At 46.2% G+C, this 17,229-nt stretch overlaps 1 protein-coding gene across 2 annotated transcripts; it reads right to left on the reverse strand.

The window, feature by feature from the left end:
• Window positions 1-809: 809 nt before the first annotated feature.
• On the reverse strand, window positions 810-6,778 carry Jub (LIM domain-containing protein jub). Of its 2 annotated transcripts, XM_076906231.1 has the most exons (6): window positions 4,302-6,778; window positions 3,330-3,420; window positions 1,642-1,811; window positions 1,505-1,567; window positions 1,246-1,428; window positions 810-1,173 (listed from the first exon to the last, which is right to left on the reverse strand). In XM_076906231.1, the coding sequence occupies exons 1-6, from the start codon at window positions 6,231-6,233 to the stop codon at window positions 952-954; spliced, it is 2,661 nt and encodes an 886-aa protein (XP_076762346.1). In that variant the 5' UTR covers window positions 6,234-6,778; the 3' UTR covers window positions 810-951. The 2 variants fall into 2 exon arrangements, with proteins under 2 accessions (XP_076762346.1, XP_076762338.1); XM_076906223.1 differs by having other exon boundaries at window positions 810-1,428.
• Window positions 6,779-17,229: the final 10,451 nt, after the last annotated feature.

Here is a 17,229-nt window from a genome sequence, read left to right on the forward strand (position 1 = left end):
GCACGAATTGTGCGTTGTAGCATCCTAAAGTTATTCTTCTTTAACGCACCGAGTCTTATTTCACGCTATTCATTCATTTAGGTTATGTTTTTAGGATTCGACGTAATTTCTCAACGATAATATTTCTTACGATCGTGCGTCAGAATTCCTGAGTAATATCGATGAATGTCAAGAGTATCGTAATGAAGCTTTTGATACTTAGTTAACGATATATGATGTACTTTTCGTAATAAATACTGTTAGCAAACGCGATACATCGAGTATGGTAATGATACGCCATGTTTATCGTAAACGCCATTATGTCGGGGCGCATCTGGAATTCGTGATTGGAAGAACACGGGCACGCCCTGGCGACACAATTGTGCATATACACGCTATACGCAAGAATTAAAGTAAGGAATCATTGCTTAACGACGATGTAGTTATTATGCTAATATATCACAGTTGCATGCGCAACTCGTTCATCCTAACGAGACCACTGCACTCGTTCGCAGTACCTTGAAGAGAAATAAATAAGAGCACATATATTAAATATACCGCTAACCTATATTAGTAGCTGTCAGTGGAAAATCATTTTCCATAGACACGTTTTCTTCTTTCTAAAAAGATCAGATATCGACCTGACTATACAATCTAAATGATCCCAAGAGGCAGTGTAAGTATTTCGATTCTGTAAATATCCAGTCTTGCTAGGTTGCTTCAATTTCTCACATTTTCGAGGAACGATAAAGCTATATATTCCTTTCCGTAGGAGTCGATTAATATTATATTGCTGGCGTCTATACCTGTATTTTCTATAAATTTCTAGCTTTTATATCGATAGATAATATGACATAAGTTTCACTTTAGTGATAGTTAATATGTTTCTTTCAGTTAATTCATACAATGTTCATTGCTGGATGACCGATACGCGAGCGCAATTCAGTTTAATTAAATGTAGAACCGTTCAACTTATCCCATAAACTGATAACTGGCTGACACGGGCTGCGGTGCCCTCGGTTGCGTGTGGGATATGCATTGGATGTGGCACGCACGACACATAAGCCTTCCATCGAGTGGGTAGCATCGTTTGTCCGGTTCGTCGGTCAATTGCATGCCGCAGTCTTCGCAAACGTAACAATCCACGTGGAAATCCTTATCCATGGAAACGACTCTGACCGTCTCTTCGGTACCCTGAACGGTAAAAATGGTACTCCATGAGTCGGAAGTTAAAAATATTCGTATCGAAATTAGCTGGACACCTACCTCGACCGGTGTAATTCCTTTGCCACAAGAAGCACACTTTGGCGCGAACATTCTGTGGTAATCGTTAACGCAGTAAATTTTATTATCAACGTCGACCGTGAAAGGAACGCCATCAAGACACTCGTTGCAAACGCAACATCTGAAGCACCCTGGGTGATAGGACTTCCCCATTGCTTGTAATATCTACACACAAGGGAAGCATCGAGTGAATTTTCATGGTTTCGAGCGTCGGTTAGCTTAACATTATCTACTTAATTACCATTTCCATGATAAGGTGGCCGCAGATCGCGCACTTCTCGGCAGTTTGTTGGAAGCCAGAGTACTACGGACAAAACATTCTATGAGCTACGTCATCGTACCACTAACCACGTCCATCGCAATTACTGTCTTACGTACCAGATAATCTTCCTCGCAGTATACCCTCCCATGAACGTTATAGAACGCTTTGCCACGCAACGCTCTTCCACAGGAACAGCATATAAAGCAATTTGTGTGATAGAGATTGCCCATGGCTTGGCAGGCCTGACCTGCTCCGGTTACTTTTTCACCGCATGTGTGACAGATACCTGCGGAAAAGGGTCGACAAAGGGTCAATGCATTATAGTGCGCTAAATCTGTGCAGTTTTACTTTTAACAGTAACTCTATTTTGGGACTCTACAGTTGAGTCGCGTTGGTAGTATTTAGAAATATCCCCGCGTCGATACTTCACAGTAGAGAACTTCACTGTCAATGATTGTCGATGACAACGATACAAGAGGATTCGGTCGGAAGAAGCGCACTCACAGCTATCAATGGGTAAGACAAACCCTGCCATTCCCTTCACAGAAATCCTGTATCCCTCATTCGTTGCTCGTGACACTTGTAGTTTCGATTCAACGGTTCAGTTTCACTAGGCCAGTCTTGCTCGAACTAAAACCCGCCAACGTGTCGCACTAGTCTATCTATAACGAGATTACTTACCGCGGCGTGCGCGACCTGGTCACCGACAGTTCGCGTCGTATACAGGACGTTACACGAAGAATAGAACACTCGTGTACAGAAGAACGAAGAGGGACACTGGGCTCACCTAAACGCCGGGCATATCTCGACATCGATCTGCTCAACTGAACTTCCTATCCGCTCCCGCGGATCTTTCAGTCCCTCATTGACTACGATTAGCCTACGTTCGAATAGAACCGGGGCCCCTGTCGCATCGATTTGTTCGGGAAAGACTGGTTCCACAAAAAATGCACAGCCGATTATAATAATGGCGGCAGCGATTTGCATCGAATACATGTTTATTTGCATTGATAAGTGTTTCACGGTTGTGTAACCGTATCGGTAGGTAATTTCCGATGCCATTAAAATAGCGAACGGTCCATTAAGCTTTCGAGCTATGAAGCATCGTGGAATATTTGGGAGTCGACTAAGATCACGTTTCGTCGATCGATATCTTCGCATTTTGCGAACTGTTCCTAATTGGAACGGCAAGTAATCGATCGGAAACACACGATGCATGTCGAGGAAAGTACCGAATGTAAATAAATGCGATCTTACGACGCTGAGGCATACACACGTACGACAGGGACCAAGGGCCGGAACGATGAATGTGTGCACGTTTAACGAACACATGGAACGCGTACATGTGTGGCGCTTCACATAGGTGCGAAGACACGTAGGTGGAAACGAATGGGCAAGAGAGTGAATGTCAACGAAACATCGAGTTAAAAAGTTTCGCGACACACTGAAACTTGACTCCATTTTTCGAAACCGGTCTATCGGGGGAGGGAACTTGTGCCGTGGGAATTGGCACGGTACCCTGCTGCTTTTTATTTCTTCTCGGAATCACCAAGGAATTCTGGATCAGAGCGTGTCGGAAATGAAGCGATCTAACGATGGGATTATACGAAATTGACGCATCCCAATCCGTTTAAACCGTATTACCGATATTATTGAGAGAACAGATTAATACCAACGTAAGCATCGCGTCATTGTAAAACGTCGTAGTACGGGTAGTTATTGCGCAGCGCGTATTCAGATATGGAAACATTCGTCGTGAATGCTCGACGATTGTTTTATGGGCTGTTCGATCGTTGTTTCTTACCGAAGTATTCTCCTTCCTCCTCTTGCTTCTCCATCTCTTCCTCCAGTTGTCTTGTCAATTCTTCTATTTTTCTCTCCGCTTCGGTGGGCCCCTACAAGAAATAAATTGCATTCCTCGCTCTAATCGGTACTGACAAATGGTGGCATAGATCGGGGATAGAATTTTGTCAGGGACACGTGAATTTGCATGCGGTTACAATAACATTCGAAGCAAAATGAAAAGAAGTCGGATACAGAGGAAATTACATGCTTCACACGAGGATGCGTACAGTCTATGAATAAAATATTGCGCGGCAACTATACGGCGCTTGTCAGGAGCGAACAATTTGCTGTGTGTGATTCAGCGCGAATTCGAAGAAAGAACTCGTCACGAATCGTAAGATATCGCGAGCGATGTGCGTTTCTTTTACGCACAGTGTCAAAAGTCGTCGAAGCAGACGTTTTCGTTTCCAATAAATCACGGAAGAAACTATTTATTAGCCTGTTTGAAATAATATTTTCGCTGAAGAGTAAATCGTTTATCTTATCGTCACACAGGTCAGCCATTATGTAAAATATTAGCGATAGCAGCTGACATTTATGAGATCAGCGCCTAAATATGAAAAGCCGCGCAAAACTCTTCGTTACAACTTAAACGTAGCTCTCATATAAACGCATAAAGAATATAATACAAAATGTAAGGTCTTTGTTATCGCCATTTTTAGTAAAAAAAAAAAAAAGATATCGCAATGAAACGAACAATCATTAGAATGTTAGTCGCCATTCCTTTTATATAAAATCAGCATGCAAATAGACCAATGCTTGGCATACAGCCAAAACAAATCGAAAGCAACGATGCGTTCCCGTAACCCAATTAACGTGATCGCAGTGTTACATGGTAGACAGGTTTTGCAAACTGAAAAAAAAGCAGGATACAGGATTTATTAGGCGGGGTTAATGCTCTCCTCTCTTTAACTTATAGCTAATTTCTTACGGATGGTCTAGGCGGTATAACATTGTAAGGTAGCAGTCCCTTGCCAGATGTCGGTTTAATCGGTGGACTGACGGATTTTCTTTCCTCTGGCTCATGCTCGGTGGGCCTCTGTAATACAGGTACACCGGCATTTAAAAAAACCGGACCAGCTACACCGCTAGTCACTCCCGGGGGAAGACTAGTGATCCTAGGCCCATGAATATTTGAATCCGTTTCTGCGGCGGTATGCATGCCCGTGGTCACTGGTGTTTGCACTTGACCACGTAGTGGGCTTCCGATGGTATGGTTAGCGGAAGCTGGAGACACGTGTCTCGATGGCGAATTAATTACGTTTTGTGCGACTATATCAGGCGATACTTGATTGTGAGTTGGACTCGTTTTTGGCGAACCTCTCACGATATTGTTGTTGGCTACAATTCTGGAAGAGTCACCACGGCTAGGTGAATATATAGGAGATGGCTTCGAAGTTTCAGATAGGTCAGGCGCATCCTGAATGAAACTTCTATCATTCTGTAAATTACTTAATCTCAAGTGCTCCGATGATCTATTTGAGCAATAAATTGGGGAATTTCTAGCAGGAAATTCTGGTCTAGATTCTTGGTGGTGATAGTTTCTCTCACTCAGTGGTAGCACTCTGCTTGGAGAGTAACAAGGGGAGTTACGACAAGCAGGTTGCTCCCCTTGCCTCGCTCCATAGACAGGTGAATTTCTAGCTTGAGTCTCTCCGGTAATGTTTGCACTTGTACTCCTTGTAGTTGATTCTATGTATGGTTTATAACTTTGGGGACTATCTTGCCTATATTGTGGTTGTTGCACACTGTCTATGTGATTCGATGCTCTAAATCCATGTTGCACGGTCATTGAACTATCTAAGGAACCACGGTAATGGTGTGGTTCTGGAGGCAAGCGTATAGGAGGGGACTCACTATGATAAGGAAGTCCAGACCTTGGAGAATGTTGTTGTTGTTGTTGTTCAGAATTGTAACTAAAATTTCTAGTTGGTGTTTGCAATTCAGATGGTGGCACATAAGCACTTCTGCCAGCTTGATGATCTAAAGATGAGGAAGATCCTTGTAAGTACCTTGATGCAGAGGAATCTGTGGAACGCTGTAACGTCGAGCCATCGTAGCTTTGGCCACGTATGTTACTCCCTCTCTGTTGCGTGTACGACAAACTTTGAGTCATACCCCTCTGATTTTGTGCTTGACCCACTTTCCCAGTCATAACAACGTAATCATCACCATTAATCGTGGCTGGGTGGTAATAATTTGGTGGCACTTGAGGACCTGGTTTATTTTGCGTATTCTCTGGGAAGTGTACCTCCTGAATATTTTCATAGACAGGAGGTGCCTCGTACGGAGGCAATTCTTTAGCCGGTGATGCAGACTGATATCGGTTTCCAGTGGGCACTTGCGGTTGTGCTTTCCTAAAGGTAGGCTCATAGGATTCGCTTGCCACAGAACCTCTGGGGCTGCTCTTAGGACTCTTCCTTGATTCCACCGGATAGTAATACGGAGGATGTGGTTGACCCTGTTGCGGGTAATAGTCAATATTCTCATAAACCGGCACTTGTTGATGACTCATACGATTTTGATTCTGTTGCTGCTGCGCACTGATCTGTTCCACAGGTTTTGGCGTGGCAAACCTCGACGCGGCTATTATATTCTCACGTTCGTACAGTTTGTAATCAGTCACTGATTGTCTGCAAGTGTCAGTATTGCCTTCAATGAAACTCTCGATAGCACCGACTGGCCTACCAGACCCTCTGGTATCGGTTCTGCTAGCGGTGTTCCTCGACACGGGCACCTGGGCCTCAGGCCGCGATCCCGTGACCCTACCGGTACCCGATGCACCGCCGGCGTCATTCGGTTCATCTCCGAGTTGCAGATAACCTAGCTTTTGTACGTAAGAATCGTCGGCCGAGTTACACATTGGCAGTGATTCGCAATAAGACGTGCCACGGCAATGAAAATGATTCCACGTCCGATAATTATCGATCCGTAATGCTCAAGAGCGATAAGATTTCGAAAAAGTCATTAGAAAACGACACATGACGCGCGAGGCTGAATCACCACGGTGGTCGTCATGTCAAAATCGATCCTCCTCGATTCGACGCGCTCGACACCTTAAACTTGTACTCACTGGCGGTGTATTTCTTGCGTGCAATCGTGATTTTCTCACGGGATGCGACAAAACACCACGCACCGTATCACGGACAAGTTTACTGGACGAAAGCAGGGGCCGTTCTTCCCCCACGATTTTGGGATACGCCCCGCGATCACGGCGCCTCGAGCTCGAGTCCTCTTCGTCCCGACACAGCGTCCGTCCACCGGCGGATCTTCGAATTTTAGTCTTGCATGAAAAATCACCACCTGCGAAAATTCACGCGATACGCACACACATGCACCTCGCACGCATCGTGGTTCGTCAAACCAGATACCTGCGAGACATTTTCCCCTGCTACGAGTCATCCAGATGTAGCCCACGTTATTCCCTTTAACCACGATGTGGCGCCACGATTCTTATAAAATGGATGCCGGTTAGGGAAAGTAAGGTCCCTGCATTCGGAACAGTGGATTCGTGCTTTCAACCTTCGAGAATTGGCGCTACGGTCGGCTTCCATAAAATGGAGAAGCCCCGTCGTTGATATAGCTACGTATTTCTTCCCTAGAAGATATCTCCTTCTTCGATGTAACGAAACTTTCATTTCTCCTGTGGAACATCGAACGTAACTAGTAAGAATAGCCAGATAATCATTAAAACTATCGAACGCAACTAATGTTGGTACGTTCGAAAGGAGAGAATTGCTTCTTCCGAAGAGATGATTATCTACAATATATAATAGAAAAAGTATCAGTTTTGGTTCGCCGTAGAACATACAAATGGCACGAATAGTTGCGTATTTTAAATGAAGATATCTTCCTCGAAAACAGATAGGAAATTTGCGGGAGATCGCCCACCTGGTCGTAGGTATGGCCAGTAAATGCATTCTGCTGTGCCCGAAACAGGTTTTTTCGGGACCTGGCTAGGTACAGAATGGTCAGGTCGACAGGTAAAGATGCAGGACCCCGTCTCGCGCGCCGTCATGCATTCACAGATACCGTGTTCGGCATAATAATGGAACGTAATTCCGATACACCGTCTGCAGCATGTATCTATTATGATCGACACGAAGAAATTATCTATGAGGAACATCTCTTGCCCGGTTTCCTGTCATACGAGTTATTCGACGATCAGTAAATGCGCGTCGTACGATTTTCGGGTATTTATTACACGACCAAATTAACGGTAGGATGTAACGATTACTTGAAAGACTTCTTGTGCTGTTGAGCGGACGAAACAAGACGGGAACGTTGTTATATGTCGGTCTGAAAGATTTGGGATAATCGACTCCTTGTTCATCAGATCGCGTTGCCAACATCATGATCGATTGGTTCTAAGAACGAACGAAGCAATGAAATTAATCACGCGTATACCCACTGCGCGTGTATCGCGTTCCTTGTTCCCAATTAATTTGCAACAATTGACATCCACGCGTAACTACCCCTGCCGCGATGCATCTTCGTCAATTAGGACCGACCGACTTCGAGATCGTCTCGATCGACGATTAAATAACGTGTCTTTTATTCTTGTTCCCCAAAGGCGAATTGGATATTTTCCGTTTATTATCCGATCGTTGGGTCGAGCTTGCACGTGTTGCTGTAACCACGTCTCCCTTGTCGTCCTACGCGGGAAAGGAGCCAACTTTTCATTCGCCGTGTCTCGCAGCTGTTCACCAGTCCCGATAACGTGGGCGACAACGACCTCCACTCAACGAAAACTTATATATTTTCGAAAGGTGAGCAAAAATCGTGGATTTCTAGCCTTCTAGCCACCCACGAGATGGTGGCACCCATGCTTTCCAGGCACCTGCGCGGCCACGTCGCTACGCTATTGGTCAATACCGGTTGATCGATCGCTCGATACTGCCTCTGACGTAACACGTTACACGTTTGAATCTTGTCTTTTCATTAGCCTGTCGCTGGATATTCAATCCTGCGTTTGTAAATCTACAACCTATCTTTGAGTTAACGAATCGTGACGTCGTACGGAAAGTTAACCGACTGAAATTCAGTATCCACTTAATCGCAAAGTTTTATCTATACCTCGTCGAAGATCGCGAATCATTTTTATTATTGCTACATTTTCAACGCATCGAGCAAAGAATTTCTATCGAACAGATCGTCACGTGACTGGTAACAACTGTCCAAATGGCGAGTAAAAAGTATCGTCGTACGTAACGTGTAGGTAAGGACACGTATCGCATATGTTGCGGGCGGAAGTAGAGAAACCGACGCCAGATCGCGATCCACTTGAGCCGAAGACGCCGCGGTACAGTATGACATCGGTTTCTCATGTACTCTGCAACCCGTTGCGACAATAAACACGCGGTTTACGGCCGCACGATCGCACATGTGTTCACGTGTACACGCGCTTACGCATTTACGTACGCGTAAAGAGTTGGCTGGCTGGAGTACACGGGAAACGTGCAGCCCTATGCTACCCGCATGGCTTGGAATGCACGAGAATAGAATCGCGTGCGTGTGTGTGTGTGTAGTACACAATAGCAACGACGCCCACCAGCGTTCACTGCACACATGACAAAATTCATATGTCTGTTAACCGCGCTAGACGAATGTGTTGTACATAGTGCCAATGGACGGGGCGTATATTAATGCTCGCTTAACTACATCCTCCATACGTAGGATCAAATCGTGCGTGTATACAGTGAAACGACTTGTACACCTGTGTGTACACACGAGACAAGCGTGTACAATGGGCTAGTGCATACGATACAGGTTGTTCCTCGACCCCGGTGCGCGCTGACTAGGCGGAAAGACGATTTCTTCGCGGAAAGAGATGGTGGACTGATACCTATATCCTCGCATCGGGATCATCTAATTAGCGCGGCGCATAATTAGGTGCTTTCTGTTTACCAATTTATGCGTTTCCCCCAGATATGCCGTTGATTCACGCGCGACAAAGGGAGCCGCGACTTTCTACGAGAGCTACATCCCCGACCGTGTGATTTTCGTTCTGAAATCAGGAAAGTAAGTCCTCCTCGATCTCGACGACGTCCGCTTTCTTTCGTTTAATAAGTTTCCTCGTCCACGTTGCCGACGTCTACAATCCACGTCGCGTTTTATGCTACCGAATCGAATTCCTACACCTCCTAGCACCGACGCCCCAGGCAACGGAAGTCTTGCCGGTTCTCCCGTTTAACCAGTCTGCACATGTGTGCACGCTGCACGTGTTTCTCTCGTGCGTGTCTTGTTAGACACTGTCACGTGTGCGTGTGTGTCCCGTGTCTGTGGATTGTGTCGCGTATGAGACAACTTGGAGCGACATTATGCTGCTTCTCGGTCGTTACCTTGTCAGGAATTTAGACGGAAGCCTGATTCGTGTCCCTGCGATACTTCGTCCTCGCGAATTCCCCTCGATCCGCTTCGATCGCGTCGGCCTTCCATCGGACGCGATCGATTCTCGCGTATTACACATCCTCAATAACGCTTCAGAAACCGTTGAACGTACACGGTATCGAAAGAAGCGATATTATTTGTCTACGAATCTCATTATCGTGGAACGTTACCGCGGATCTAATCAAAGTACCGAACGTTCTCGTTAATCGACATCAGCACGCGAGGTGTGCCGCACAAAAATTCATTGAAAGTTATAGCACGAGTCGTAATGACCCAATCTGCAATGCAAATGGTCCTCATGGCTCGTTGGCTTCTTCACGAGGGATTGTTCCAATTCAAAATCCAAGCAAACGAAGAGCACCCGGGAACGTAGGAGTACATGGTGCTATAGTTAGAACCTCGGACCTTGATTTTCGTTCCTCAAGGTCCGCAACCTCGTCTATCATCGTGTATTCTTAGGTCATCCTAGATTCAAATCGTAATTAACGAATTGGCCGCGAGAACAATTACGACTGTTAACCTCCTCTGTAGACAATCATAGAAAATTAACGATCGCTGATCCTACGCTACGCGTTCCATCAAAACTCCCACACGAAAATCTGAGTCATCAACGCAGTTTCGTGTCAGGTGGTTCCTGTCTATCGCGCGGACGCATCTCTATAGGCGAATACGACGCGTTCGCCGAGAAAATAATCACGGGACAACTACCAGGATTCGCGGATTCCCACTCAGCCTGTAGAAACAATAGACTCTCGGACAAAAAGAGAGACAGAGAGAGAGAGAGAGAGAGAGAAAGAGAGAGAGAGAGATGAAGAAAGAGAGAAGGCCGCCGCTTTCCATTCTCAGAGGCTCGAGCCAAAGAACGACGACCGCTGGAGGCAGCCAGGCTTTCGAGAGCCGCGATCCTGAAAGCAAGAGGGAGGCTAGGAATTTCTGAACGCTCGGCTCTAATTAATATATCGTTAGTTATTTATAAATAATAGTGGATCCACGGGAGCGATTCGCGAGCCGGTTGAAAAACATTGTGTCTCTTCCGGTCAGCCAGGGAGATTTTTCAACGGATAAAGCCCGTTGAAAGTGAAAGTGGATTCCAGTAATGTAGGGAATCGAGGAAACGGACGAAATAATGGGAACGCGAAGCTTTCGAGTTGCGCGGTCTCGAAAGCAAGAGCAGATGAGCACACGCAGGAAAATCCGCTGGAAGCTAGTGGAAATAAGGCGGATTCGCGCATCCAGAACCGTAAAAGCGGTGTATATATGTAACGACGAGTTAATTTGCCTCTCTCACGCGATTCAGAAAGGCCGTTATACGCGAAGGACGCTTCCCACGTTATATCGCGTCAGATGGTTCGCCAGTGGCCGACCGTTTCGTCCGGGGAAACGGTCGAAAATTTTGCTCGCCATTGAAACGAACCATTTTAATTCAACTGTTAAGCGCACCGCAGGAAGTTTCATTTAATTCCAACATGATCCCGTAAACGAGAGTACGATTACGCTTTCTGCCTTCGAGATGAATGATCGAGCTGGCCTTACGTGGAATGAAAGTGTAGCGAGACGTTAAATGGTCCAGTCAAGCCAATTGATTTTGAATCGGGAGCCTAATGGTATCTTTGTGGCCTCGACTAAATTTAATTGGGTGTTATTGATTGAAAAGAACATTCGGCTCGTGGAGTCGGTCAAAGGAATACTTGGGACCAGATTTCGATGAGTCTCGCCTCGGCTCGCCTACGAGGTCACACGAGACGGTCACGCGCTACCAGTTTCAAGGTATGGATGTTAAAACGCCCAATGGTGCTCTGGAAGTTTGGATCTCCAGATTCTTCGTTGCCCCGAGCATTTCTGAACTCTTACGATTTTTCCTGTCGAACACTCGCACACGAGTATCCTTGAGTCGCGAGTAAAAAGTACGATCGGAAGTCTGCGTGTCGAAATAATGAATTTTGTCGTCGGCGCTCGTCAACGGTAAGACGTACGAGTCGTTTCATCATGGTTCGGTGAGAAGAACCGAGGGAAAAGACGGAGAATTCGTGCCGGATATATGAAATTCTTGAGCAACGAAAGTATCGGCGTTTAAAGCGGCCGCATACTGAGCGCGCCGGAAATGCGTAACACGCCGTGGTGAAAACTCGATCGCACCTTCATAATATCTTGAAATTGGTAACCACGATCACAGTTCCCAGAGCTGAAAGGAACAAGTTTCACCAGCGATTAGAACCCTGACACTTGGGTAACGATTTACATCACTCGCTTTTTAAATTGTACGAACCGCTATTTTCCCACGTGCGCTGCTCAACGAGTCTCCAGTCGAAATTCGTTCTTCGTTTCTTCTCTTTGATAACAAATTTACCGCGACAGATTTACTTTACACGAATGAATTGAATTGGATCGTTTCGAGTTAGTTTACTTTCACGAATCGTGGAAAATCATTCGAGTTAAACACGGTGTAATTAATTGAGATTCACCGGAAGACTTAATTCCATCCTGACCTGAAAGCAACTGCCCGTTTCTCCAACTCGTGCCGCGGAAGTGTTCGATTTTCAGGAATTTACCACCTGCTGACTGACCCGACGGAAACGTGGATACCCTTATCCTTATTTCCATCGAATTATGTCTCATAATTCCATCGAATCTTTTCCTTTAAACATGTTCCCAGCATATGGTCACGTATACCACGAAATGTAAGATAGTAAATATGGGTAAGCGTCGTTATTGAAACGTTCAGTATGATTCACAGCGTATATAATTAAATCGATATTCACATTCCTGGTATGGTGTATTAAATAGTTAATCAATAGATGGTCCAGGTTTACGATCGCTTCCCGCGGGTCTACCTTATTTACAATCCGCCATTATCGTGTACAGTTATCGCGCGCGTTGCACGCGCTGCGCTTCGATCAAAGATCATGAAACGAACTGTGATTTATTGGCCGCTGCAGCGCTATTAGTATCGCGAGATACCGTCGGATCTTGTAGTAGCAAACAGATGTCAAGTACGTGACAAAACGAGTGGCTCAATGATCGTGCATGTGCGTTGTCACGTAGATAACTCATGGTACCGTCTGATCGTTGCCTCGCGATTCCCTTGGCGAACAATAATAATCCCGTCTCACCGTTCCGTATAATTTCCCGTAGCTTTTCGTAAACCCGGTAACGAGTGATGCATGAACTAACGGCACTCGGGTATCGACGTTAATTAATTGCTTGTTCATTGTGTGCACAGTCGAACGCAATCGAGGTAACTTCCTTCGTTCTTGCCGCGTCGCAAGAATTCGTGCTGGATGCGTGTCCACGCAATTTCGCGTGCGGTAAGTGGACACGCACGCCACCGCTGGACGCAGGCAGTTGACACAGCAGAATTACGCACGGTTATACGAAACGGCAGAGGGAATCAGTTGCGTGCAGGTTAAAGTAGGAGCGGAATTCAGTTAGGGAGACAATTTTCAATAATTGACATTGTTCCTCCGCGACGATTCGCGGATTTCGCGTTCACGGTTAACTGTATTAAATCGTCGTTGCGGGTAGCGGTATACATTCGCGAGAGTGGCGTGCAGCAAAGGATCGCGCTTGACAACGTGAAGAGCATTAAAATTAGAAGCATCCTCTTTAACGTTAACCTCGTATATATGCCTGTGGTTCGTAAACTCATTAAGAACCACCTCGTATCTCACGGTGCGCACCTCTCGCAGACACCACTGCGGTGTAGTATTTTTTGCTGGAGGCTTTTGTTTTTTAATTATGCAGAATGCGGTGTATTCATGCGCGGCTGTGAAACAGGGATGAGGGATAAGGGATCAGGCGCGTGGCATTGTCGTGCGGCAAACACCACACCCTTGAAAGGACCGCGCCCTTGCTAAGGTGCGGCCCGATCGTTGCACCTTCCACCCTTGCGGCACGCAAACACATCCACCCACGCATATCGCGATCGTTACACTTCGCGTTTTCGTGTAATAAAACCACTTTAGCATGATTACGTGTAAAAACCCCTCCGATGAAAGAGGAAACGACGCCACGGCGATATAATGGACGTTTTTCGCGGAACAGCTCGTACATTTTCGTGACAAGATCTAATAAGCGAGAATCCAATGACACGAACGATAAGCGCGTGAAACGTGAATTTCCTCGTTTCACCGGATTCGATTCATCGGTCGCGATACAATAATCAATCGAATCGTAACTAAATCCCGCGGTACGTATGAAAAATTAGAAACGAGACGCCACGGACCATTTTCAATAGAGATCGTTAATTGTACCATCGCTTTCTGTTTCATTAGAGCCGCGATCTCTTTGATCATATTTTCACCTTCATCCGGAAACGAATCTCCACTTCCGTGTGCAAGCGCAATTTCGCGACGAACAATAGCGGTTCGATCTGTTTCATGGGGTATACCCGCGTGTTTCCGGCACACGACGCTACAACGTTTAAATCGCTTCCACTTCCGCCGGATCCTTGCCTACCTAACCGTAACCAGCAAAAATACAAATTGTTAGGAAAACTTGGCGATCTACAGGGTGGACCATCAGCGTTCCATCGAATCACTGTCGCGGTGTCAACTTGAATCGACGGTTCCTTTCAGTCGGTCGAATCTGTGTCCCACATTTTTTCAGACGTAACCGCAGACCAACGGACAAGACGAGCATCTTGAATGAAAGTCGTCATATTCGCAACCGTCAAGATGATATACGTTCTGATATTCCTGCTACGATAGATCCGCATGGGAAGGCGACTCATGCTCTCGCGGCGTCTATTGTCAGTGGACGTTTCTCAGTGGGCGATCGGAATTGTTTACCCTATGACTTACTCCTCTGCCACTTAGTCATAACTTGCTCGTCATACGACATTCAACGTGCTACGTACAGCGGCGTAAACGTGACGTACGCTTAAGATAAAAAGTATTAACAATGGAACAGGACTGTGTGCCTCGTGGTAATATTATCAATCGTATTTGTCGAACGTGAGATGCGCCACAAATTTATACCTCCGCGTGCTTGCTGGAAGTGTACGTAAGATTAAATTGAATTTCTACACGCCACGATAAGTTTATCGTTCCTCAAACGAAAGTTTAACAATATTTTCACTTTGCGGTACTGAAGTATTTCTCTTTTTCAGGCCGATGACGCTTCCTGGTCTGCGACGGGGTCTGTTAATATCGTCTGGTTGTTCGTTGGCCCCGGTTGCCCCCTGTGTCAACTATGCCTGAAGAAATCGGAAAGTTCACGAGGCGTGTAATGTAAGTCAATCGTGGGGGCAGCGTGCAGGAGCTGGCCTACATGTGCACAGGCCACTCCCGAATCGTCGATCCTCTATACCCTCAGGATCGATTAATTCATTATGTAACGCGTATACCTACGTATCTACCATTAGAGGTAATTACTTTTGACGCTAATTAAACACGCGTGACGTAACGATCGAGCTCTTCGAGGCGCTTGCCAATATTCCGTGCGAATTATTTCGACGTCACCTAATCTCTCTCTATTACGAAATCAAATACGATCCTCTGGGTACGATTTTCCCAAGAAGGCGTAAATTTTTCTCGACGCGTTTTCGATACCAAACGTAGCCCCAGAGAAGCGGAAATCGGTTATTAACAGCGAACTGAGTCAGATTTAGCAGCAGCTGAGGTATGACTGGACTAGTTTCGCTGGTTCTACGCGACTTTTCCTTTTTCCTTCGATTCGAGGTACCGAAGTAATAAGCAGCTGGGGAAGTGGCTGAACATTAATCAACCCGCGTTCCTTATCGTCTGCGAGTTTTAGTTATTATTCAACGAAAGTTGCTCCCCGCGTACTAGTGGTCACTCTAAAATTGATACCGCCAACAGCGGGGGCATTTTTATCGGTCCTCCTGAGCTTTTTACCGACATTTTTTCCGCAGCAACAACTGATGCTTTTAATGAACTCGGTCTGGAGATAGCGGGCGGCGTCAGACGGATTCGCGTCACTTGAGCGATGAAAGCAACACTCATGGAAATGAAGAACTCATCGAAGAACTATCTCGTGAACTACATAGTCGCCGTCAGCGAATCTTGTTACGGCGAATGCCGCGGGACACGCAATCGAGAGGATATCACGGGGCGCTTCTCTTGATCCACTTAAAATTTTTTGGTCCTCCTTACTCCAGCTTTCTTGCGCTACTTCCATCGAAAGGATGCTCCCATAACAGAATGCTTATGCACAGGAAACGCTTACACGCTCTCTACGAATCTTACAGCGAGCGCAAGGCTCCTTCGAATAGTCTCGGCTCGTAAAAGTATCAGGTCGCTCTAGAGCCCCCCTAATCTCGAGACCGTATTTTACTTTACGCGTACGTTCACTTAATCGTTTCAGTTGTTGGGACGTTTACTGCTCGGATAAATTGGCGATACTTTTGTTCGAACCGGTACACGGAATTGAATCACTGGCAATAACGACGTGGCAATTTTTACTACGAACAGTAAACCAATCTATCGACAATTAACGATCGTCCTTGTTTAGCCGATAATAATTCGAGACAAACCGTGCAACAAACAGCGACACGTTATCGGATTAGTGTACAGTTACAGACGAAAACAACACCCATGGGAAACGAGGCGGACTCGTCGATGACCATGGGGAAAGGGACCACTCGGTGTTGGGGTCCCTTTGAATGCATGCAGCACGGAACGGTTCCGGAAATCAGTCCCGTCACGCAGACCGGAAGCTGGACGTTGCCACGACGGTGGATTGACATTAAATACCATCAATCGTGCTCTCTGTCCGAAACGATTACCCTTCCTATCTTGGCAGGCTACAAATTAAATCAAACTTTCGATACATCATCCAGATTAACAAGAATAATCGAATAAAATTGATTTCCACCGCGCTTTATATAAATTCTGTTACTATTCGCAATGATTTTTTATCTTATCCGGATGTCGGTGCTTGAGAACGCCGTTATCGATGCTCCATTTTATTTTTTCCAGACTTCTCAACGACTCCGATAGCGGGCACCTATAATTCTTCCATCGTGGGACGAAATTCCACGTCGGGTGTGCGCGCGATACGCCGCTTTGTGAAGTTCGTTTCCGGCGCAGTCCCGTAGCCTGAAATTTAAAGATCCACAGAGTAACATTATTTTCGGGTCGTAACACTCGGTTTCAGATGATATTCGGTTTCGGTACCAGCGAACAGGTTCGCCTTGCAAGGTGAGATGCGTGCTTCTCCCGTTCTTTTCATTCTATTCCCCGTTTCCCCGTTCTCCTGCTGCCCGTTTTCGTTCTCTCGTACCCCTCTACACGTACAAGCGTGCTCCGTGTTCGCCGTCTGGACTCCTCTTCCGTGTGCGTGGCATTCGCGTGTGCAGGTGCACACACTGTGGGCGAACGGCGTGCAGCCTCGAAGGAATCGCACACGAAGGAAGAGGACTCGCCTGTGGGAAAGTAACGCAACACCATGAGAGCCAGCGGCCTGGACCGCTGCTGCCAAACTCCCATAGCAGCGGCCTATATGCACGC

Source organism: Xylocopa sonorina, chromosome 1, assembly GCF_050948175.1.
Source record: "Xylocopa sonorina isolate GNS202 chromosome 1, iyXylSono1_principal, whole genome shotgun sequence".
NCBI lineage: Eukaryota > Metazoa > Arthropoda > Insecta > Hymenoptera > Apidae > Xylocopa > Xylocopa sonorina.

Excerpts from the sequence above, each read along its gene's own strand:
- Jub (XM_076906223.1), bottom strand. The coding sequence starts at position 6,233 with ATGTGTAACTCGGCCGACGATTCTTACGTACAAAAGCTAGGTTATCTG. Across the intron at positions 3,421-4,301 it reads TTATACCGCCTAGACCATCC|GGGCCCACCGAAGCGGAGAG; the intron begins GTAAGAAATTAG and ends TATTTCTTGTAG. Across the intron at positions 1,429-1,504 it reads GCCACCTTATCATGGAAATG|ATATTACAAGCAATGGGGAA; the intron begins GTAATTAAGTAG and ends CCTTGTGTGTAG.